At 50.4% G+C, this 23,486-nt stretch overlaps 5 protein-coding genes across 5 annotated transcripts; 3 read left to right on the plus strand and 2 right to left on the minus strand.

Moving 5' to 3' along the window:
* Window positions 1-843: 843 nt before the first annotated feature.
* BC939DRAFT_440235 (chromate transporter-domain-containing protein) lies at window positions 844-2,743 on the plus strand. The gene has a single exon (XM_051554060.1). It carries the CDS (start codon window positions 976-978, stop codon window positions 2,686-2,688), a length of 1,713 nt encoding a protein of 570 aa, XP_051416126.1. The 5' UTR covers window positions 844-975; the 3' UTR covers window positions 2,689-2,743.
* Window positions 2,744-3,569: 826 nt separating this feature from the next.
* BC939DRAFT_499817 (DNA-directed RNA polymerase II subunit RPB1) lies at window positions 3,570-9,731 on the minus strand (the record flags this gene model as incomplete). Its single annotated transcript, XM_051559978.1, has 7 exons — window positions 3,570-6,550; window positions 6,660-8,172; window positions 8,300-8,686; window positions 8,774-9,034; window positions 9,144-9,214; window positions 9,337-9,535; window positions 9,645-9,731. The coding sequence occupies 7 exons, from the start codon at window positions 9,729-9,731 to the stop codon at window positions 3,570-3,572; spliced, it is 5,499 nt and encodes a 1,832-aa protein (XP_051416127.1).
* Window positions 9,732-10,311: 580 nt separating this feature from the next.
* BC939DRAFT_473904 (uncharacterized protein) lies at window positions 10,312-12,183 on the minus strand (the record flags this gene model as incomplete). The annotated part of the gene is made up of 4 exons (XM_051558381.1): window positions 10,312-10,890; window positions 11,008-11,304; window positions 11,397-11,619; window positions 11,975-12,183. The coding sequence occupies 4 exons, from the start codon at window positions 12,181-12,183 to the stop codon at window positions 10,312-10,314; spliced, it is 1,308 nt and encodes a 435-aa protein (XP_051416128.1).
* A 4,842-nt stretch (window positions 12,184-17,025) lies between these two features.
* BC939DRAFT_305927 (uncharacterized protein) lies at window positions 17,026-19,490 on the plus strand. Its single transcript, XM_051551423.1, has 3 exons — window positions 17,026-17,242; window positions 17,372-18,293; window positions 18,383-19,490. Exons 1-3 carry the CDS (start codon window positions 17,175-17,177, stop codon window positions 19,370-19,372), a joined length of 1,980 nt encoding a protein of 659 aa, XP_051416129.1. The 5' UTR covers window positions 17,026-17,174; the 3' UTR covers window positions 19,373-19,490.
* Window positions 19,491-21,069: 1,579 nt separating this feature from the next.
* BC939DRAFT_389945 (RNA polymerase I) lies at window positions 21,070-23,464 on the plus strand (the record flags this gene model as incomplete). The annotated part of the gene is made up of 5 exons (XM_051551894.1): window positions 21,070-21,262; window positions 21,385-21,455; window positions 21,565-21,825; window positions 21,913-22,299; window positions 22,427-23,464. Coding segments are annotated over 5 exons (1,950 nt in total), but the record flags the coding sequence as incomplete, so codon positions are not given.
* Between the last annotated feature and the right edge of the window lie 22 nt (window positions 23,465-23,486).

The following is a 23,486-nucleotide window of genomic DNA, read 5'->3' on the forward strand; positions in this document are numbered from 1 at the left end:
GATAAGCTCACCATGTTTCAGCGTACGGTATCGACGATTCAAAGCAAATGGCCGATATCCTGTTTCGTGTTGTGCACATAATGCGGCGCGTCGCAGATTGCTGTTACTTTTTTTCCAACAAGCGCAAGACTCGTCAAATCTCAAGGTGTCCCCCCTGCAGGAATCACTCTAGTTCGCCCTTGATACTATGCGGGGAGTCAAGTTTCGATCCTTTCCAACATCAAGCCGGCTGTGATTGATATTGAGACCATGAAAGCAACCCGTGTGGTTGTTATGTTGATGTGCGGCAATGTATGCCATCGATAACTCTAATACCCAAAGTGTTTGACTAAGCCATACCCCTTCCGAGAACCGTCCCTGCTGATTAGACCCTCGAACTGAGGAATATAACAGGAGAGGTAGTGAAGGAATTCATCGTAGAAAACATTTACTGGGGTGGTGGTGGTGGTGATGCTGTTTTCCAGCGAACCTTGTTCTGCCACTTCACTGCAAATCTACTAACTGAGATCGACTACTGGGTATACTTCTCTTCAACTTCTCTATCCTTATCGTTAGGTCGCTGGATCCGTCAGTAGGAAGAAGGGAATCAGCGAACGACTGAGCTCTTTGCAGGAAAGGTTTAGGCCAAGTTGGTTGTCAAATCTATTTGAAAGCACGCCATCCCTTGCGAAGGGGTTAATGCATTTCTTAGTGCTTATTTGCGACAAAGTTCGAGTTAGGGACAGCTGCGGAGTAAGATACTTTTTCCTGCATCCACGGATTGTTTCGAACCGGGGAAGGGTTTATAGCCTTGGTTATCGGGGGGACGAGCTGCTTACATTGAAATGAATTAGACAAGCATCCCCGCTATACTGCTCTAGAGCCAGGGCTTCTTTTCACGGCAGCGCTCTATTCGTTAAGCCGTAATAGCAGAAAAGATCGCAACGACAATATAAGCGTGGATAGAGCCACTTGGATGGGCTCTCTGTGTCCACGATGATGCGACCTTTGTTGGCTGCAATCCCTCTCATTCAGTTTCCTAACGCCTCGTGCGCCTTTCAGGCTCTCTTTCACGGACCTCAAAGTTTGTCGATCGATTATCCTAGCTCCCGCAGTAATTTCGGGAGAGATGAAGCACGCCATATTGCAGCAGCAAGCAGGTTGCACATAAAAAGGGCCCATAATTCATGGCTGAACCCCGCTTACCGAGGCTTCGTCCAATTCTGCCCACCAAGCATGTCGAAAACCAACGCCGAGATTACACCGCACGCATCCGACAATGGATTCATGAATATCCCTGCTGAGAAAAATGACACAGCCTACACTGCATCATCAGAGACAACCGTTGATGTACCAACAAATACAGAGCCAGCGATTACTTTCGACTCGCTTGCCCCCTCCAACGAGTTTGAAGACAACACGAACTTACCAAAGATGAGCTTCCTCCAGATCTTCGTCTTCTTCTTCTTGGAGTTCGGACTCATGGCCTGGGGCGGCTCAGTGGCGCAAATCGCAAGGATTAAGGATAGACTGGTCATCAAGAGGCGCTGGATTACCATTGCACGCTTCAATCGAGTCTACGCAGTTTATCAGATGCTTCCAGGACCTGAGGCTGCTGAGATCTGCATGTTCTTTGGATGTCTCGTCGGTGGGCGCCTTGGAGGTATCGCTGCTGGATTGGGATTCATCATTCCAGGATTCTTGGCCATGGTCCTTCTGAGTTACCTCTACACCATCGCCGGTTTGGAAAACGCCTACTTCAACGCTTCTTTCCGCGCGCTCCAACCCGTCGTCGCCGCTATGGTCCTTGTGGCTGTGTTCAGGATCGGCGAACATGTGTTTGTCTCCAACAACACCCAAAAGCTCAACCGCGTCCTCTTCTTCCTTGCTATTTTGGGTGCCCTCCAGTCGGCTCTGCGAATCAACTACTTTATCACCCTTGGTGTCTTTGGGATCTTTTACAGTTTTTGGGCGCGCGGCTGGAGATGGGCTGCAGGAGTCATCATGCTGTTGAACTACGTCGGATACGCGATCTATGTTGTCTTCAAGGGAGTGCCTTCACCTTCCGCTCTTGCACTGGGTGTTGCCGCAGTACCGGACCTGCCCCATCTTCTCGCACTCGGTCTTGTTGCCGGGAGTCTCTCATTTGGAGGAGCCTATACTGCCATTCCGTTCGTTCAAGCCGAGGCTGTTGTCCTGGGAGGTTGGCTCGCGAAGCAGACGTTCCTGGACGGAATCGCTCTTGGAAACATTATCCCAGCTCCTATCGTCATCTTTGCTACATTTGTTGGCTTCCAAGGAGGCAACACGTACGGAGGATTGGGCTATGCCTTCTCTGGAAGTGTCCTCATGACCCTCGGCATGTTCATTCCTTGTTTCCTGTTCACCATTGCGGGCCACTCTCTGCTGGAGCGCATTTGCAGGAACGAGACAATGGCTACGTTCTTTGACGGCATTACGGCTTCCGTTGTTGGAATTATCGCCATTACGGCGCTGGACGTGCTTAAGGCCTCGGTGATTCATCTGCCCAAGCCTGGCGTGGTGCTAGATTCTGCAGAGCTGATTACCCTGGCGGCACACAATACAATTTCGGCCATTATCTTTATCCTCGCTTTCTTTGTGTTGAATAGTGTGCGACATCAGTACTTGAGTATCTTGCTAATTGTGGTCGCAGCCATTGCGGGCCAGTTTCTATTTATTGATCTCTAATTCAAGTCGCTATAGTATTTTATCCTCGTGTAATAAAAGCATAGATCAATGTTATTCACGTTAAAACTATTAATATTTGTAGGACGCATTTTTTTTTTTTTTTTTTTTTTAAACGCGTATGGCAGTGTGGATATCGCATTTGGCAAGACGAAGGGGAACAGGGCACCACAGAACCAGTCCACGGCGTCTGTATAAATAAAAGCCTTCCCCTCAAATCAACTGTTAAAAAAAAGGCTAAAGAAAGCGAATGGATTCTAGCCTAAACTGAGTCTCTATCATCCAAATGCTGTGCACAGTAAACGTACATTTTTGACTTTCGTGGAGAATATAATTTCGGAAATGTAAAGAGCTTTCTTTCAAAGCACTCCTCTCGATACTAGATGCAGCACGACATACAGTCCAACCATGTAGCTGGGTGCTCCATGGTCCGGGTGTAACATACAGCAAGCACCCACTCTTTCCTTCATTCTCTCCTCCTTTTCCGCTTTCTCTCTTTAATTTTTATTTCTTTTTATTCCTTATATTCCTTTTATTCCTTTTATTCCTTTTAATCCATCTATTCCTTTTAATCCTTCTATTCCTTTTAATTCACTGTATTCCTTTTAATCCTTTTATTATTCCTTTTAGTCCTTTTAGTCCATTTACCATATTTTTTATTTTTCTCACTTGCCTTTATTATTTTACAAAAACTTAAGATCGTGCTGGCTTCCTGGCTGCCTAAGCGACTTTTTGCAGCACCAGCCAAACCAATTTCAGCCAGGATCCTCTCCTCAACATTTGGCACCAAGTCTCCTGCCACCTCATAATGCATGTCCTCCTATCACTCATCGTCTTCTGGTCATGCAGGCCGTGTTAGCCATACTTTCTGTATTGCGCACGCTCTACTCTTCTTCATCGTCCGAATACTTGGGATTGGTCGACTTGCCCTGCGCAGATCCATTGCTACCACCCGCAGGACTATACGATGGTCCCGGTCGTCCAGGTGTCGCCGCGCCACTGTTCACTCCTCCGGAATAGTCCATCGGTGAGAACGAACTGCCCGAAGACGAGTACGCGGGCGAGTAGCTAGGGCTGGCTGGCGAATAGCTGGGACTCGTCGGCGAGTAACTAGGGCTAGTGGGTGAATACGACGGAGACGTGGGCGAATAGCTGGGGCTCGTAGGCGAATACGAAGGCGACGTCGGCGAGTAGCTGGGCGACGTGGGCGAATAAGACGGAGACGTAGGAGAGTATGACGGGGAGGTGGGTGAGTACGAGGGCGACGTCGGAGAGTAGCTCGGCGATGTCGGTGAGTACGATGGTGAGGTGGGTGAGTAAGATGGCGATGTGGGCGAGTACGAAGGCGACGTTGGAGAGTACGCGGGCGAGGTGGCTCCATAACCATGGCTCGTAGGCGAGTAGCTAGGACTCGTGGGTGAGTAACTGGGAGATGTAGGCGAGTAGCTTGGCGACGTAGGCGAGTACGACGGCGAGGTCGGCGAATACGATGGCGAAGTAGGCGAGTATGATGGCGACGTCGGACTGTAGCTTGGAGACGTAGGCGAGTACGACGGCGATGTGGGAGAGTACGAGGGCGAGGTCGGCGAGTAGTTGGGCGATGTCGGGCTGTAGCTCGGCGACGTGGGACTGTATCCAGGACTGGTCGCGTACATGGGCGAGCTGGGTGAATACCCAGGCGATGCAGGCGAGTAACCGGGACTAGTTGCTCCATATGGACTTGCAGCATCCCATGTGCCCGCTCCCATTGGGGAGCTCGCCCCAGAATTGCCCATAGGCGAGAAGACGGCGTCCATCGGCGAGCCAGGATGTGAGAAATCGACATATTGGGGCGACCGTCCATCATAAGGCGTCATCGACGACGCCATATTGTCGCCGTTCATGCCCATGCCCATGCCCATACCCATACCCATCATACCAGGACGAGGTCCTTCCACAACCGTGCTCAGCATCTTCTCGTCCAGCATCAAGTCGAACTCGCCCGTTCCCAGAGGCGCAAGCTGGCCCAACATGATGTTCTCAGCAACTCCGCGACAGTCGTCCAACTCTCCAACAGCGGCAGCCTCCATCAGAATCTCGACAGTCTCCTCAAACGAACATCGCATCAGTGCACCAGTCTCGGCACGGTTGATACCGTGGCGCGTAATGGCCATCAAGTGGCCGCGATGTGTCATCACATCACACAGTAGAGACAGGTGGCGGTAGTTGACATAGGAACCGTCGAACTCAATGACTCCGCGCAGTTCCTTCAGCAACGCCTGGCGAGCGGCCTCGATACCCAGAACTGCCATTACTTCACCGCAATTGTTCGAGTACGTACGAGTAGCGTCCACATCCTCTTCGCACATGACCGCCTTCAGGTTCGATCCGCTTGTCTCAAGGTACCACTCCATCTGCGATCCGAATGTGCCATCAGTCTTGATATACGTCTTCTTCTTCTCAACCATGTACACGCGAGCAATGTTCTTGATACCGCGCAGGCTGATCGAGCTCAGCAAACTGCTCTCGATCTTCTTCAAGAACACATCCTCTTCCTCCTGTACATCCGCCTGCTTGTCTGCGGGATCTTCGCTGATAATGCGGCAGCGGATGATCAACTTCTCAGCGTTATCGTCAGAGCAGATGCACATCAAGTCGCGCTGGAAATCTTCCGAGATCTTGTTGGACACATCCGCCATCGTCAACTTCTTATCGAGCATCATCTTGCGGTTCAGCTCGATACGCAGCAGCCACGGTGATGTCCTGGCCAAGTTCAAATCCTCGTCTGGCATTGCATAGTATGCTGTCACAAAGTCCTGATCCTCCTCAATGTTGGTGTTCTCTGGATCCGGATCGTAGTGAATCTCAGTCGCGGACGTGACCTTTTTCAGGTTTGTGTACTCCAACGCGACCTGGACCTGTTTGGCGCGCTCCATGTTGCGGGCACAGTCTGGTGTCAGGTACACGTTCAAGGAGGGTGTCTTGATGTTGGTGGCAACGTTAATAATTTCCTTCAGACGAGGCACTCCTAGTGTAACGTTCTTGGACGACACTCCTGCATAATGGAACGTATTCAACGTCATCTGCGTGGCGGGCTCTCCGATCGACTGTGCTGCAACCGTGCCGACCATCTCTCCGGGGTTGACAATCGCATGCGCAAAACGAGATCCAATCTCTCCAACCACCCAGTCAAACGCTTCACGCGTCAGATGGAACTCCTCGATCACTCTACGGACCGCCAGTGTCGACCGAACGAGCATGCGGAACAGCAAAGTAGCATTGTCTTGCGCCTCCACACTGATGCGATCGGTACCGCGTACAACACTGAGCTGCTTCTCCAGATTCTTGACGCTCTCCAGAATGTGCCGTGGATCCAGATCGCTTGGTCGCTTGTGGTCCACATGGAACATCTGTTTCGAGTTCCAGATGTAACGCTTGATATTCGTCGGTAACGGCCATGAATCGTCGCCCTCCGTGAAGATGTAGTTGCGGAGCAAATTACGGTCGGTCTCTAACTGCTTGAACTCTTGCTCCAGCAGCGTCTGCATATCTGGCTCGCCACGCTTAGCTGCCTCCGCATCGGCCTCCTCTATCGCCTTGATCACAGAGTAGTCCAACGAGCCCGATTTGAATCCCTTGGATTTGTCCGTAAGATCGACGTGAAACTTCTTCTCAAACTGCGCGTTCGACATCTTGACCGAGTCCAGACGCTGTTTCTCGACGTGACATGCATCCATACCGTCCTCGCCGTAACAGAACTGGACCACATGCCCAAGCGAGTTACGCACAGTGCCATCGTACTTGACCATCACATCTTCCAGAGCCTTGACCAAACGACGTTGAATGTAACCGGTCTCGGCGGTCTTGACAGCGGTATCAATCAAACCTGTGATCGAATAGAGATAAAGACAGTTAGCAATCAGGTATAATTTGAATATAGCCACACATTTATCCATAAGCAGCCCACTCAAACAGGTATCATATTGGCGGCATACCTTCACGACCTCCCATGGCGTGGAAAAAGAATTCTTGGGGCGTAAGACCACGCAAATAAGAATTTTCGACAAATCCGCGACTCTCGGGCGAGTGGTCATCCTTCGTGAAATGCGGAAGCGTGCGGTACTTAAAACCGAAAGGGATACGCTTTCCTTCAACGTTCTGCTGGCCTACACACGCTGTCATCTGCGAAACGTTGATGAAAGATCCCTTCGATCCAGAAATAACCATCTGCTTGACGTTGTTATCCTCGCGCAAACTCTGCTGTGCCATCTTTCCTGCATCGTCACGAGCCGTGTTCAGCGCCCTGTTGACGTTCGACTCGAAAGTTTCGCGCAATGTCATACCGGGTTTGCATTCCAGCTTGTCCTGTTGCGCTTGTATGATCAGGTCGCTCACGTTGCTCGTCGCATTGTTGATAATCGACGTAATGGTCATCACAGTGCTGCGATCTGCAACCGTGTCTCCGATACCAATACTGAAACCGTAGTGCAACAGCCAGTAGTTGACGACCGTTTGGCATCCATTGAAGAACGTCTTTGCCACTTCGGGGCCGTGTTGGTTCATAATGACGTGGATCAAGCCGCCTCCAGATGTTCCCACCGTTTTCTTGCACACAATACCGCAGATCAGCTCGCCGTTCTCCACAATGACCTTGGTGTCTCCAGGCGAGATGTCACTCACTTCGTTGTCCGGATGTGTCGAATGAAATGTGATACAGTTGATGCCCTTGGGAATAATCATGCTCACCATCTGCTTTCCGGTCCATAGCGGCTTGGGCTTTAAAATCGCGGGTGTTGGCAGAAATCCTTCCCAGCCAGGAACCCACATCACCAGGTTCATCACCGTCTCCTTGGTCAAGAAACAATCGCGCTTCGTAAACTTGCGGACTCCACACAACGTATCCTGCACAATACCCATAACTGGCTTGTTTGACTGGGGTGACACAATCTGCTTGGGGACCATGCAAATCTCCGTGATCTCGGCGCGGGTCTCCACTGACTGTGGGACGTGCAGGTTCATTTCGTCTCCGTCAAAATCGGCGTTATATGGCGATGTGACAGACAGATTCAGTCGGAAGGTCGAGTACGGCATCACGCGAATTTTATGTCCCATCATCGACATCTTGTGCAGCGACGGCTGACGGTTGAAAATGACCACATCACCATCGTTAATGTGGCGCTCTACCTTCCATCCAAGCTGCAAGGGTACCTCGCGCTTGTTCCACCGCAGATCAATACGCTGTCCATCGTCACGGATCACATAAACTGCTCCAGGATGCTCCGTAGGTCCATTCCTGACCAGCTCTTGCAATTTGTCGATGTTGTAAGGTGTGACCAATTCTGGGTACGTGAGAGTGCGCGCAATACTGCGAGGAACTCCGACTTCATCGATCGACAGATTAGGGTCTCCTGTAATGACAGTACGAGCCGAAAAATCCACACGCTTTCCCATCAAGTTTCCACGAAGACGACCTTCCTTTCCCTTCAGACGAGCACGGATCGATTTGAGCTGCAAAGAGAGGAATACAAAAGCGAAAGATGTCAGTATACCAAGAATTTGATCCGCACAGCTTCCACAGTTCTTGCAAGCGCACTTTGCACCCACTTCTTTGCTAACAAAAAGCATTTGAACTTACAGGTCTTCCGTTCTTGTGTGCTGCTGGTGGCTGACCAGCAATGTCGTTGTCCATGTATGTGGCAACATGGTACTGAAGCAGTTGTTCATGTTGCTGAAGCAAATGCGCCGGTGTTCCGTCCTGTGCACACTTGTACACGTCCGCATTAGTCTTGATGATCGCAAACAGCTTATGCGTCAAGTCATCCTCTCCTGTGCTCGATCCGTCCATTTGAATACTAGGGCGTACAGCGAGAGGAGGGATCGGCAGCACTGTCATGATCATCCACTCAGGGCGCGCAAACTCTGGCGACAATCCCATTGCCTCAACGTCCTCGTCCGAGATACGCTTTAAAATGTGATATGCGTCGCTAGGTGAAAGCGTTCTCTTTCCTTCGGGTTGAGAGTCCTGTGAATCGCAAAATAAAATAGCCAAGTTAGTTACTGTCACTAAACGTACATCGTCGTTGAATGGAACATCATAAAGGCAACATACATCGTTGGCATTCGCCTTAAAGTTGACGCTCAGTCCGAGTCCTTCCTTGCGAAAGATTGGTTGGCGGTGTCCACATCCCCCGTGCGACTTCTTCTTTGGCTGTGGGTTTCCATGTTCGTCCACCTCCATCTCGTCGCCCATCTCTCCGTCAATGTCGTCACCTCCCTCGCACACCATCTTTGATTTTGCGAGCTCCCACACCGCCTTCAGACGGACCTTGGGGTCTCTAATACGGCGGGCTCGCACAAACTTGCTGTTATTCTATTGAATGAAGTATAAGATGGTACATGGAGCTCATTAGTGGCCAATTTTCTTTGCGGACAAAATATAACAGAGGCCCTACACCTTCAATGCTGCCCAGATTTCTTACATCGTCAACCTTGAGCTTTGAGCACGAGTAACAGACGCACTCAAGGATCTTTTTGACCTTGGTAAGGAAACCTAATGTTCGTTAGTTGATTCGAACAAAATGTCGCTGGTTAGCCTGGATGTATTTCCTCCAAAGACTACACAATCATGTATTTCTGAGCCACGAGCACTACAAACGCAAGCGTAAAATGTACCATTCAAATAAACAGGTTTGGCAAGTTCAATGTGCCCAAAATGTCCAGGGCACTCGGCCATGCCCTCAGAGCAGGTCTGACACTTGAAGTTGCGGTTGATAGTTCCCATCCTCGGATCATGCAAGCCGCCCATCTTGGGTCTCTTCGTGCCTTCGTCGATCAGCTCTGGGTGCTCGATCTTGGCCACCGACATGTTTTTCTATGGTACATAGCCATATAAGAATAAAAAGAGAACGGTAGGTGTATGCCCGACTCGTCTCCCAGCATGCTTCAAATGAACACTGTTTATTCACAAGACAGCAACGTACAATTTCCTCTGGAGAGAGAATACCAAACTGGACACAGTCCACGCGCCGCAGCGGCGCAGACGAGTACGCAAACCGGGTGCTACTCATCGTGGTCCTTGAATAGATCCGCTGCTATTACGGTTAAGTGCTGCGCAAGACAGACCCTCTGCAGTATTCTCCTACGGTAGATGGAAATTGATGCTGGATCGAGTGGGTATGGAGGATATGCTGCTGATCAAGAAATTATAGCCAAGGAAACGATGAAAACCAGTTTGGATAAAGGAGTGTTAGCTTCCTGTCTGGTTGCCCTACTTCCGACGGTGTAAATCAACTCTCCTTGGGTATGTTTTTATCTTCACCTTTATTGCTTCTTTGGAATCTGTCCCTTTTCTTCTCAGTGTCTTCTCCAGAGATGAGATGCAACAGGCGGTGTCAGCGTGCACTCAGTGTCCACACTAAGAGAAAGAGTCGTAAAAAGAAAAGGAAGACAACAACAGAAAGACAATGAGATGAAAGATGATGCTGGATGATGCCCGCTTTATATACTTTTCGGAGCGAATACTGACTACGTCACAGTTTCCCCTCCATAGGAGATGCGATCGCATCCAATACAACTTGTCACATGCACGTCCCGGATCGCGTAAATCGGACTACGATTAGCTAAAAAAGGATGAAGGGAAATAAGGCATCATTTATTGAGCAGGACTCTAAGTTGATGCACCAAAACCTTGGAGGAGGCCACTGCAGCCTGCAGGTCCTCCAAGCTGCCTGTCTTGGACTTTTTATTCATCAGCTCGACAATCATGCGCCCATTGTTACAGAGCTCTTGCTCTGCATTCTCAAAGTCTCTCTTCCTCTGCTCCTTCCGCCGGTGCCTTTCTTCCTCCTCCCTCCTGGCCCTCTCGTATTCGAGTTGGGTGTAAACTTTTGGGTTAAGCACTGCTAGTTGGTCTCTGAGTGGGTCTTGCTCGAAGATGCCCGTGTCATTATTGTTGCGCATGTTATCATTGTTGATGTTATCGTTGGGACCATCGTTGAAGTCGACTGTCCGGTCCTCGATGATATCGGCCGATACAGACGGGCGAAGAAAGCGACTGAGCCAAAGGTCATGAAACACACGCTCAGCAAGAAAAATGTGCTTGCACGGAAGGGGTTCACGCTTGATGAAGTCGAGGCGCGAACATGAGAGGAGTTGCCCAGATCTGGCGATGACAACAAGGATATAATACGTGTCTGGAGTGTCGGGGTCAAATGACTGAATGGAGATCTACACAAGAAGGGGAAGTTAAAGTATACCCAAGTATACCCCACTGTAAGTAACATTTGGCTAAGGCAGGCGAACTTGGAACGGTGCTCGAACGCACAATGGTTGGTGAAGCCATACCCGTAAGCGTCCATCATCGCAGGGCTGGTCTCTGTTGTAATCAATCTTGCGTTGTGCCTCGTCGAACGAAACCTTGTCTGCTTTCTGTTTCCTCTCCACGTCCCCCTTTCTCCAGGGTATGGGTTGGAAGCCTCTCTTGGTCTTGAGATATGCGAATCGAAACCCTCTATCTACTCGATCCTGCAGCAAATAAACAAGCCGATCGACACGGAGATTCCGATCGCGACCAAGATGATCGCCCTTCAAACGAGCATGCCACGACTCTATCCAATTGTTGGTCGTGACAACTTGCCCATCCTAATGAAAAATAAGAAGAAATAAATAAAACAGGTGTATGACTCAACTGGTGGTAGTCGTGATGATCGACATGGAAAGGAATTGGGGTGTACTTTGCCTCTCTGTGAAAAAGCGCCCATTTCTCCAGCCTTCCATCCTAGTTGAACCAGTTCTTCTGAATATAATTGATCACTGACAATGCGCCCGAATAAAGCTCTTTGAGCCTGGTCCAGAGTGTCTGCTGCAACTCGGGTGATCTGGCTCTGCGAACCTCGTTCAAAAGGGGTCGCATCTGCTTCCTCCGTTCCTCCTGTGTGAATGAATGCAACACGGGTACTATGTTAGGTCATCCAGAATATTGTCCAAGCATGCCGCATGGCATCAGGCCATAAGAGGGAAGACCGAGAACTTGACCAACAGCTGACCGACATGAAAATCGCAAAAGTGGATCCTTGCTTCAGGAAAAACAGTCCCAATGGCATAGGACTCAGCCTCGGCACAGTCCACCATGAATGCATCCGTTTTCAAACCACATTCGTTCTTTGGTCAGTCCAACCACCGAATGATAGGGTATCTAATGGATGCACATGTGCAAAAGTAAAAATATGTTCAGTCAGCGCATGAAAGAACGACGTGCCGAGCGGGGCACGACCCAAAAACAATCCAAGCCCAAAAAAAAAAAGGCACATACCGGGATTCGGACTCGCACGCCATGAAGGCGACAGGGATTCCTTGATGGACGTCCTTGTCCTTGACGAGTAGCGTGAACAGGTACACTGAGTTGTGGACCTTGCTGCCCTCTTTGATCGGTGTGATGTCCTTTGCTGTCTTGTGAGTCGAGTCCATGCAAAAGATATTGGTGTTCTTGGACATGACCTGGAACAATGGAGGAAAGGCCATGCTAACTAATCTTGCATGATTGAGAGGGAACCAGCGTGTATATTGGCAGTATGTACAGTCAATTCTTTTTTATCCGGACAAAAGGATAGGAAATCTGTCCGGATAACAATTTCGAAGAAATGAATTAAAATGTTATTCAGTCAGATCAATTATTCGATCACATGAGGTATTTTCAACCCACATAAAAGGAAGGGCAAAAGGGCCGGACAAAAGGTGGTTAAGAAAAAGAATGATATTCGTTGATGGGTATGTTATTTGCTACTGTTGCTGCTGTTGTTGTTATTGATATTGTGTTGTTGCTCTTGTCGTGGTCACTGTCACTGTTGCTCTCATCGCCGGCATGGCCGCTGTAATTGCTGTAGTCAGCAGTGGGTTCTTCCTCTACAGCAAAGGGTGCAATAGCCGCTCCTCGATCACGATGCAGCAGCAACTCCTCGTCTTCCTCCTCCTCCTCCTCATCTCCATACCCTTGACGCTGTCTCTCAAACAATTCTTTCTCCACCCACTGCTTCTCCTCGTCAACCTCCTCGTCACTTTCCTCACTGCCTTCGTTCTCTCCTTGACCACATTGATTTCCATCCATCACGTATCCCCCGTTGTTGCTGCCGTCGTCAAGGCTGTATTGGGTTTTGCTCGAGTTGGTGGGGCAGAGATTAAGGGTTTCACTGTCCATCAATGTTGAAAGCAATGGTTGGATGACTGGTTGAACCTCCAACTGTTCCACAGGTCCTCCCAGATGGTCAGCTTTGTCATAGGAGCGCAAAACATCCTTTAACACCTTGCTGAGCTTGACCTCCTCCGCCGATCCACCGCTCAATACCCTCCTTGTCGCCTTGAACTCGTCAACGCTCATCAGTCCGAGTGCTGGTGCCCTTTCTTTTAGGACCTGCATGCCTCTCGCATAGACGTCCTCGGCCAGAGGAGAACTTGCTCGCTCGTCGGTATCGTATGGTCGTGGACAAGACGGGCTCGAGACAGGTAACAGGTTCAACTCGATAGCAACCTCCTTCACTGCAGGTTCGGCAGCTAATGATTCGTCGGCAAGATCCTGTACGTCCTTTGTTCCCTGTGGTTTGAAGGTCCATTTCCAGTCATTGGCTTCGTTCACCTCGACAATTAGGTGCTCAAAGTAGGCTTGCGCTTCTTCCCTGTAATCGTTGCGCCGCAAGTATTGAATCTTCTCCCGCTGTTCCTGGGGTGCTGTTGGTCGCTGTCGTAGTTGCTGGCGCATGTCATCCGGGAGAACAGGAGTTTTCGCAAAGCAATTGCGAACTGTTGATGCCTTGACTTTGTTCCATGCGAACGGAACAAGTGACCATGCGTGTCCGTTGCTGATTGCCTTGCTTTTGTCGTAGGTCTTGACAAGGCTTGTTTCTCGACTGAGAAGATCCAATAACGCTCGTTTGAAGACGCTGATGATGCCGGCGTCGAGTGGTTGCGTGATAGAGGTTGAATTCTTAGGCAAACGTTGGATTGTGAGGAACTTCCAGTTGTCGCGATAGTTGAAGTCAGGATCGGGTTTCTCGACCTTATTATGCGCAGGACAAGAATCCATGAGTAAGAGGGTGGGTCGCTGGAGCTGTTTATCGAGATCGATCAACCAAGACATAAAAATGTTGCTATTCATCCATCCTGACCCGTTCCTCCGTATCTCCATCCTGCCCTTGGCCTCTTCATCCACCTCTCGAGCCATGCTCTTGGCTAATGTACCAACAAAAAAAAAATAGTTAAGTTATAACGTGGACATAGACAATCCACAAAAATAACACCTAGGAAAAAAAGAGCGTAGTATGGCAAGAGTGTATATTTACCAATAAGCAAAGGCCTCAACGCAGACATTTTCGGGTCTTCTGACAAAACCAAGGACGAGCCTGATGCGTTGACACAAAAAAGAATCGACACTCGGGCGCTCCTGTTGGGCTTGGATCCGCTTGTCTTCTCGGGGATAGTGTATGACTTTGTGACAAGTTCCTTGAGGTAGACTCCGGTCTCGTCGCAGTTAAAAATATCGTCCGGTGAGTAGTTGACGCAAACCGCACGGATGTCGCGAAGTTCAGGTTCGATGGCAACCAAGTCAACTCCTCCTGCTTCCCCGTACAGCTGACTGTACGAAATCTGGTATCGTTTTTTGAAGGCATTAAACCACGAGGCGGAGAAGGAGGGAACGACAGCGTCTCTTGTATCGCTCTTCTCGTATTCGTCGACAAGAACGGTATATGTCACTTGGGCGGCCTCCTCCATGACCATCTTTCCATTAATAGGAATTTGCCTTGACCGTTGATCCTGCAGCCATAAAAACAGAACCTCCTCTACCATTCTGTTCTTCCGGTTGATCATGTACTTGGCATCGAGGGGTAGCTGGTCCGCCTGTTTTCGAATAGTTTTCTCGTTCCTGATATAGTCATACATCGTGGAATGAGCAATATCAATGCCCATGTTGAGTCCAAAGTTCCTATAGGTAATTGTGGACTTCATTCGGGTTTTGTCCTTGACCAAAGGCTTTGTGAGGTGTTTCTGAAGGTAGTGGAAGATATCCACGAGTTCGAGCTTGACACGAAGAGTGTAGCATGTCCTGGCCATTGAGATGGCATAGACACCGGGGTCAGGCATCAGGAGCAGGCAATGTGGGGCGTTGGTCCTGGCACAATGTAGGAGATCTTCGTACCTCCGGACGCGCAAGTCGTAAAAGGATTCGAGTTGGGCTTTGGTGTAATTGACTTTCATGTCGTCCTTGAGGGGGAGTTGTAAGGGTGTATAGGGTCCACTTGTTGAGGTAGGTTTATCCTTTTTCTTTTTGAATACTTTGCTGTCTGAGGCGAGAGGGCGTTTCGGCGGCATGTTGGTGCTGTGTTGGTGTTGTTGATCAGAATGATTGTCTGTCCATTGTCCATTTGTCCATCTATCCCATCTGTCCTTTTGTCCGGCCCTTTTGCCCTTCCTTTTATGTGGGTTGAAAATACCTCATGTGACCGAATAATTGATCTGACTGAATAACATTTTAATTCATTTCTTCGAAATTGTTATCCGGACAGATTTCCTATCCTTTTGTCCGGATAAAAAAGAATTGACTGTACAACATTTACCTTCAGCTGAAATTTTGTACACCACCCATATGCGAATCCAGTCAGTGTTGCATCTTCAATGAACATGGTCTTGCCACCCTTATCCTCAATCTCCTTGAACCAATGCGTGTCTGGAAACATGATATAAGACAACACTCTTACCGCTTGCAGGCTCTGTTCATCGGGTATGACCCAGCTCGACAGAGAACACCAATCATGACTCTCATCCACCATACGACGAATCCACTCGCGCTCATTCCGAGCAAGAGGCAGCCGTGCGCTACTGTCATCATGATTGTGTTTCCACGTGTACCTGACCACCACTTTGTCCTCCTCCCCAACGGGCTGTGCCATGAAGATCTGTGCCTTGCAGCATTGACCCACTGGCTCGCGCGGGAGAGAAACAACTTTTTCTTTGCGGTGGCGACGACAGGCAAACGCGAGTCTCCAGGAGTACATGGTCCTTGTGCCTGCGACTTGCTCCCATGTTTTCAATGGAAGTGGGGTGTCCGGATCGTCTTTCTGATTGTAAAAGGTGGAGTACTGATTAGGCCTATGCACCCGCAAGCCAGTTTGCCGCTCTCCCGTCCACCATGTGCGAAACTCGTCGCATGTAAAAGTGAATTCCTTGGTATCGGGGTCGTTGGTTGAGAATTATTGAGGTTTGGTGCGCCGTATTTGCGGTTGACGATCAGCACGTCCTTCAGCATGAGAAGAGACATTAAATAGAGCCGATGCCCCATGGAAGCATGCGCACTCTGTGGTGGAAATAGAGCGCAGAGCTTGAAAATACGGTCACGTATGCCTCATTTTAAAACGCGTGCATTCCAAAAAACGCGTCCATTCCTCATTTCTTTGTTCCTCACCCCTTATGCCACCTTAACCACCATGGGCGTCAAGTACGCATGGCCGCTACTGCGTAAGAAAGGGCTTGTCCCCGATTCCCAAGGCAAAGTCTCGCTCGCCTCGACCATCTCCAAGATCCACGTTGACGTCTGTTCGACCCACAACACTCCCATTCGATATTATTACAGCAACCCCACGGACCTGTATGCGGCACATAGCAAGCTAGAGCAGTGGCTGCTCAAGATAGGCGACAAGGACAAGATGCGTCTCTACGCCACCAAGTTCGCCAGAAGGCCCTGATCAAGGCTGCTGCTGCTATCCCCAACCTCGAAGCGCGCCTTGCCGAAAGGAAGCGCGTCCGCAAACACCACGTCAGCAATGCCAACAAACACCTGCGGCAGGCTTTCCATTGGTCGCTCGAGAGCCGCAAGTCATTTGTTGAGTATATGACCAACAGGAACTATGAAATTGTGCTCTGCCCGACCGAGTCTGATGTTCTCATTGCTGCAGAGTGCCAGCCCCATGACGCAGTCATCTCAAGTGACAGTGATCTCTTATTCTACAAGACTGTGCCTGTCGTTTGGCGTCCTGTGGGCTCGTACAAGTCGCGACGGTTTGTGCCGTTTGAGAAGAATGTCATTCTCGAGGCCCTCGGTCTGTCGTCAATGCAGCTGACTGCTCTCGCCATCATCAGTGGTAACGACTATGCCGCCAATATACCCCACCTCGCCATCAGCACTAACAGCAAGATTGTCAAGACTTTGAATGGAGGTAAGAGCATTAATAAATCTGACATCTCTTTTTTGCCTTCAGTTGTGATTTTTGTGTTCAGATCACTGAAATGTTTGCTTTCTTCTCTCTCCATCTCTCCTCTCTTTAGATGAGAGAAGCATCATCCGGTAATATCTCACCTACCCTGATATCAAGCGACGCACGGACAAGGAGGGCGCGTGGACAGAAGAATCCTATGCCAATGCCATCAAGGCTTTTGTCGACTTGGAACAGGATCCTGCCACCATAGACGACTTTGCCAAGGACACGTCGGAAGGCGCCACTTTGTCCTATCCAGCCCTGCGTGAGCGGATGGAGCGTTTCATACATGCCTTCAATGCCTTCAAGGCAGAAGCATATGAAGTCCGAGTTGCAAAGAGGTACGAAACATCCTCCTCTCTTTTCACGGGCCACCTTTGCCATTGAGAGAAGAGGGTGAATGAATTTCTTTTAGCGACCATGCTCACCTTCCCGAATGTTAACACTCGTTATTCGCTTGTTGCCAATAGGGCTGCTCATGATGCTGAATCGGATCCATGTGCTAAGGCCAAACCTATGAACCCCTTCGCCACCATCGACAAACCCGATCCCACCATCAGCCACCAATATCGACCTCGCTACACCCCCAAAATCCGGTACGAGCCTCGCACAGAGCAACCAGCACCATCAGTGATGATGCAGTACACACTCAAGCCATGGAAGGAGCCACCTGAGAAGCCGAGTCTTCCAGTACCCATCAAGAAAAAGCCCGTGGCCATCAAGTCCGAGGTCCGCGAGGCCGACCGCTTTGAGCGCAAGCAGATGATGGATGCCTTATCGTTCGAGCATCCAACAGTCACTCTGGACTTTGATTGCCTATCCACCAATGTCTGTGCTGCCGTTGGTGATGACCTAGTCAGCAAGGCCATTGTTGAATGCATCCGTGGTGCTGTCCAGGTGGCGTGGGACACTAAAACACACTGCCATATGCTGATTGGTCTCTATCTGGAAGACCTTTTCTATCCTCGGCCTCTGCCTGGCGCCCCTCGACCTGCGGCGCCCGTGGCCACTGTCAGCGACAAAGACCAGGCAGTCCTCGACAGCTTGTGCCCTCGCCTCATGTCCAAGGAGATGAGAGACGACAGTGACGATGGCAGCACTGTGGAGGATGGCCAAGATGATGGATCGAACACTCCCTTTGTTCAAAGTTTCCTCAACTTCCTCTACTCAGGCAACCTGCCTGGCAATGGCAAGGTTGGGTCAGCTGTCAACACCTTCATTAGTTGTCTTCAAGAGATGGAGCACCTGGAAAAGTTGCAATTGGCCAAAGCCGACATGCTCAGGAATGTCAAGGACTACACGCCATGTTTTGTGGTTCGATCGGTTGCATCGCAGCTGGCGGCTGAACTGCGGCGGCACTACAGACACGGCACCAAAAAGCTGTCGGAACAGGTATCGCATCAATCTACCATTTTTGTTATTGTCATCTGTGTGGACAACAAATTCTAACTCGATAGCTCATTTGCTATGGGTTGCCATAGGTCCAAACATTGGTCAAGAAGGGTCTGTTGGTGAGCAGTCAAGTTGTGGACGTAACATCCAAGGAGCCAGCGATTCAGCTTTTTGTCCGAGCGAATACTGTGGCTGGTAGGCCTTGGCGACTTTCACCCCTGTCATCTGAGGAGCATGGATTTATGACTTTCACTGAGATCGAGCTGGCCGCCTTTCTGCACAAGCGCGACGAACTGCATCCTGTCCTCAAGAAGCTCATTGGCTGCATGGACCAACAGCGGCGGCTCGCCCAGACGGAACTGACACAAGACTGGCTCCCTCTTCAGACACCAGGCCTGCTGATCCAGCAGCTCATTGCTCCTGTCGACCCCAGGACCCTTGATGGCGACCGTCTGCATGGGCGGCGGAAGAAGGATGCCGGTATCGCGGCCGCCATTAAACTTGTTGAGCCCGAAGATATCCGTGCGCATATTAACACCCTTCGCCGTGACGGTTTCGATCCCCGAAATTACCAGGAAAAGGGCTATTTCTTGCGCGGCTCGATCAAGACGGATGGCTATAGCTTGCAGCTTCTCGCATACAAGGTCCGCGAGCTGAACTCAGTCAAGTTCAAGCGATACAAGACCGATGTTTTGCCAGATCGTCTGCTCACCACCACCGCCGGCACGAATGACTATCTGACCGAGGTGCGCAATGTCTTCAAGTCCGCGGCCGATGTCGAGCGCCTCCTTGGCTGCACCCCTGACGACACTGACAAGGTGTCATACTTGGGTCTCGACCTAGGCCAAGCGTTCGTTGTCGGAGCGTACGGCCATATGCCAAAGGACAAGAGCCCCAAGATTGGCAAGCGACGCCGCCACCGGCGACAGAAGAAGCACGGCAGCCGGGGTCGTCGCAAAAGAGGTAGCGGCAAGGGCAGGAAGAAGAGCGTCTGTCGAACCCGAGGCGAGCGGCACATTAACTTAGCTGCCAAGCAAAAGCAGTTGCGCAACCCACTCACAGCCACAGGACTTGGATGAATCGGCAGAAGGGCGCCGACTTGAAGATACACTCCAGCCCGTCGACCACCAACACCGAGTCAATAGCACCATCAACGGTCAACCAGCCCTCAACCAGCAGCACGGAGGCAGCAACAACCGAGTCTCTCTCTATCTGCACGATCGAGTCGTCACTCCCACCCCTCCGCGGTTCCGCCGCCGACTTCGCTGCTCACGTGCAGGGACGCAAAATGCACAAGGTCCATCTGGACAAGTTTTACAACGGCCGCCGATTCAGGTTCAAGAAGTTCAAGCGGATGTCGCAGCAGGCTAGGCAGCGCGAGTTCGAACGCCTGGCGGACTTGCTCCTGCGGATGATCGGCGGCTCCATTGGCGAGAAGAAGAAGGAGGAGGACAAGGTTGTGATTGGGATCGGCATGGGGCGATTCACCTCCAGTTCGGGATTATCATCCTTGCATGGGACGTTCGAGGCTTACTTCATCCAGAAGGTAACTATTCGTCTGTTTATTGTGGGTTGTTTGCAGTGCTCCAATCTAGCTGCTGTTGCTAACTGACATATCCCTCGCGCTCTCTGTTATTCCATCGCGTAGGCGCGGTCGCTCGGATATCTCGTTGTTGGCGTGCACGAGTATTACACCTCAAAGAAGTGCCCAAAGTGCGAGCAGTTTGTCGGCCAGACCGAGAGCATTCGCCGCCTCCACTGCTCCTATTGCAAAAAGTATATGCACTGCGACGTGATGGCAGGACACAATATCATCAACATTCTGCGCGGCCATGTCGAGCAGCAGCAGCGACCACTCTATCTGCATCCGGTCGACAAGGACGGCCACTACCCCTGGCTGGAGCTACTCAAGGACGCCCCAGATTCGTTGCAGCAAGCAAGCAGCAATGGTTGTCGTGCTAGTCGTGCAGGTCGTGCTGGTTGCAAGCGCCAGGCAGAGGGGGATGGCGATGCCAAGGAGACCGGTGGCAAGCGCACCAAAACAACCATGGCCAAGCAAAAGGCAGCGACCACCAAGAACAAGGCGGCAGCGGCCAAGCAATTGGCAGGTCGATAGCTAGACTAGCTTTTTTTTCACTTCGAGGTGCTCGCAAGCACCCTTGCCTACCTTCGGGTGGATTTAGATAGCTGCGCAGGCCGATGATTTCACCTTTTCGGTGGCGTCATCGTAGTCCGTTGCGCGGATGTCGCACGTTCCTAATAAAACGAGATGAGCTGATCAGGATGTAGACGAGATCTTTCTTATCAGACCCTTTCTGCTACTGTTGCTGTGCCTGGCGCCCATATCCACCTCGCCAGAACACACTCTGTACGACTCCATTTCTTGCAGTGATCGTACAATTCATCCATTCCTTCCCTCTTGCCCCCCTCTTCATCCTTGACACCGAGTACAATCATCAGCACACCAGGATCAATCCTCTCGATCGAACTAGTTCACGTTGACACATCCCTACTAGGGGTTTCCTGTTCCATATCTGCCCTCTTCACTTACCCAACGCTCGCTAGAGGACCACGATGAGTAGCACCCGGTTTGCGTACTCGTCTGCGCCGCTGCGGCGCGTGGACTGTGTCCAGTTTGGTATTCTCTCTCCAGAGGAAATTGTACGTTGCTGTCTTGTGAATAAACAGTGTTCATTTGAAGCATGCTGGGAGACGAGTCGGGCATACACCTACCGTTCTCTTTTTATTCTTATATGGCTATGTACCATAGAAAAACATGTCGGTGGCCAAGATCGAGCACCCAGAGCTGATCGACGAAGGCACGAAGAGACCCAAGATGGGCGGCTTGCATGATCCGAGGATGGGAACTATCAACCGCAACTTCAAGTGTCAGACCTGCTCTGAGGGCATGGCCGAGTGCCCTGGACATTTTGGGCACATTGAACTTGCCAAACCTGTTTATTTGAATGGTACATTTTACGCTTGCGTTTGTAGTGCTCGTGGCTCAGAAATACATGATTGTGTAGTCTTTGGAGGAAATACATCCAGGCTAACCAGCGACATTTTGTTCGAATCAACTAACGAACATTAGGTTTCCTTACCAAGGTCAAAAAGATCCTTGAGTGCGTCTGTTACTCGTGCTCAAAGCTCAAGGTTGACGATGTAAGAAATCTGGGCAGCATTGAAGGTGTAGGGCCTCTGTTATATTTTGTCCGCAAAGAAAATTGGCCACTAATGAGCTCCATGTACCATCTTATACTTCATTCAATAGAATAACAGCAAGTTTGTGCGAGCCCGCCGTATTAGAGACCCCAAGGTCCGTCTGAAGGCGGTGTGGGAGCTCGCAAAATCAAAGATGGTGTGCGAGGGAGGTGACGACATTGACGGAGAGATGGGCGACGAGATGGAGGTGGACGAACATGGAAACCCACAGCCAAAGAAGAAGTCGCACGGGGGATGTGGACACCGCCAACCAATCTTTCGCAAGGAAGGACTCGGACTGAGCGTCAACTTTAAGGCGAATGCCAACGATGTATGTTGCCTTTATGATGTTCCATTCAACGACGATGTACGTTTAGTGACAGTAACTAACTTGGCTATTTTATTTTGCGATTCACAGGACTCTCAACCCGAAGGAAAGAGAACGCTTTCACCTAGCGACGCATATCACATTTTAAAGCGTATCTCGGACGAGGACGTTGAGGCAATGGGATTGTCGCCAGAGTTTGCGCGCCCTGAGTGGATGATCATGACAGTGCTGCCGATCCCTCCTCTCGCTGTACGCCCTAGTATTCAAATGGACGGATCGAGCACAGGAGAGGATGACTTGACGCATAAGCTGTTTGCGATCATCAAGACTAATGCGGACGTGTACAAGTGTGCACAGGACGGAACACCGGCGCATTTGCTTCAGCAACATGAACAACTGCTTCAGTACCATGTTGCCACATACATGGACAACGACATTGCTGGTCAGCCACCAGCAGCACACAAGAACGGAAGACCTGTAAGTTCAAATGCTTTTTGTTAGCAAAGAAGTGGGTGCAAAGTGCGCTTGCAAGAACTGTGGAAGCTGTGCGGATCAAATTCTTGGTATACTGACATCTTTCGCTTTTGTATTCCTCTCTTTGCAGCTCAAATCGATCCGTGCTCGTCTGAAGGGAAAGGAAGGTCGTCTTCGTGGAAACTTGATGGGAAAGCGTGTGGATTTTTCGGCTCGTACTGTCATTACAGGAGACCCTAATCTGTCGATCGATGAAGTCGGAGTTCCTCGCAGTATTGCGCGCACTCTCACGTACCCAGAATTGGTCACACCTTACAACATCGACAAATTGCAAGAGCTGGTCAGGAATGGACCTACGGAGCATCCTGGAGCAGTTTATGTGATCCGTGACGATGGACAGCGTATTGATCTGCGGTGGAACAAGCGCGAGGTACCCTTGCAGCTTGGATGGAAGGTAGAGCGCCACATTAACGATGGTGATGTGGTCATTTTCAACCGTCAGCCGTCGCTGCACAAGATGTCGATGATGGGACATAAAATTCGCGTGATGCCGTACTCGACCTTCCGACTGAATCTGTCTGTCACATCGCCATATAACGCCGATTTTGACGGAGACGAAATGAACCTGCACGTCCCACAGTCAGTGGAGACCCGCGCCGAGATCACGGAGATTTGCATGGTCCCCAAGCAGATTGTGTCACCCCAGTCAAACAAGCCAGTTATGGGTATTGTGCAGGATACGTTGTGTGGAGTCCGCAAGTTTACGAAGCGCGATTGTTTCTTGACCAAGGAGACGGTGATGAACCTGGTGATGTGGGTTCCTGGCTGGGAAGGATTTCTGCCAACACCCGCGATTTTAAAGCCCAAGCCGCTATGGACCGGAAAGCAGATGGTGAGCATGATTATTCCCAAGGGCATCAACTGTATCACATTTCATTCGACACATCCGGACAACGAAGTGAGTGACATCTCGCCTGGAGACACCAAGGTCATTGTGGAGAACGGCGAGCTGATCTGCGGTATTGTGTGCAAGAAAACGGTGGGAACATCTGGAGGCGGCTTGATCCACGTCATTATGAACCAACACGGCCCCGAAGTGGCAAAGACGTTCTTCAATGGATGCCAAACGGTCGTCAACTACTGGCTGTTGCACTACGGTTTCAGTATTGGTATCGGAGACACGGTTGCAG

This window comes from Gamsiella multidivaricata, assembly GCF_025024155.1.
Source record: "Gamsiella multidivaricata strain RSA 2152 chromosome Unknown BC939scaffold_8, whole genome shotgun sequence".
Lineage (NCBI taxonomy): Eukaryota > Fungi > Mortierellomycota > Mortierellomycetes > Mortierellales > Mortierellaceae > Gamsiella > Gamsiella multidivaricata.

Excerpts from the sequence above, each read along its gene's own strand:
- BC939DRAFT_305927 (XM_051551423.1), top strand. The coding sequence starts at position 17,175 with ATGGAGCGTTTCATACATGCCTTCAATGCCTTCAAGGCAGAAGCATAT. Across the intron at positions 17,243-17,371 it reads GAAGTCCGAGTTGCAAAGAG|GGCTGCTCATGATGCTGAAT; the intron begins GTACGAAACATC and ends TGTTGCCAATAG. Across the intron at positions 18,294-18,382 it reads CCAAAAAGCTGTCGGAACAG|GTCCAAACATTGGTCAAGAA; the intron begins GTATCGCATCAA and ends GGGTTGCCATAG.
- BC939DRAFT_440235 (XM_051554060.1), top strand. The coding sequence starts at position 976 with ATGATGCGACCTTTGTTGGCTGCAATCCCTCTCATTCAGTTTCCTAAC.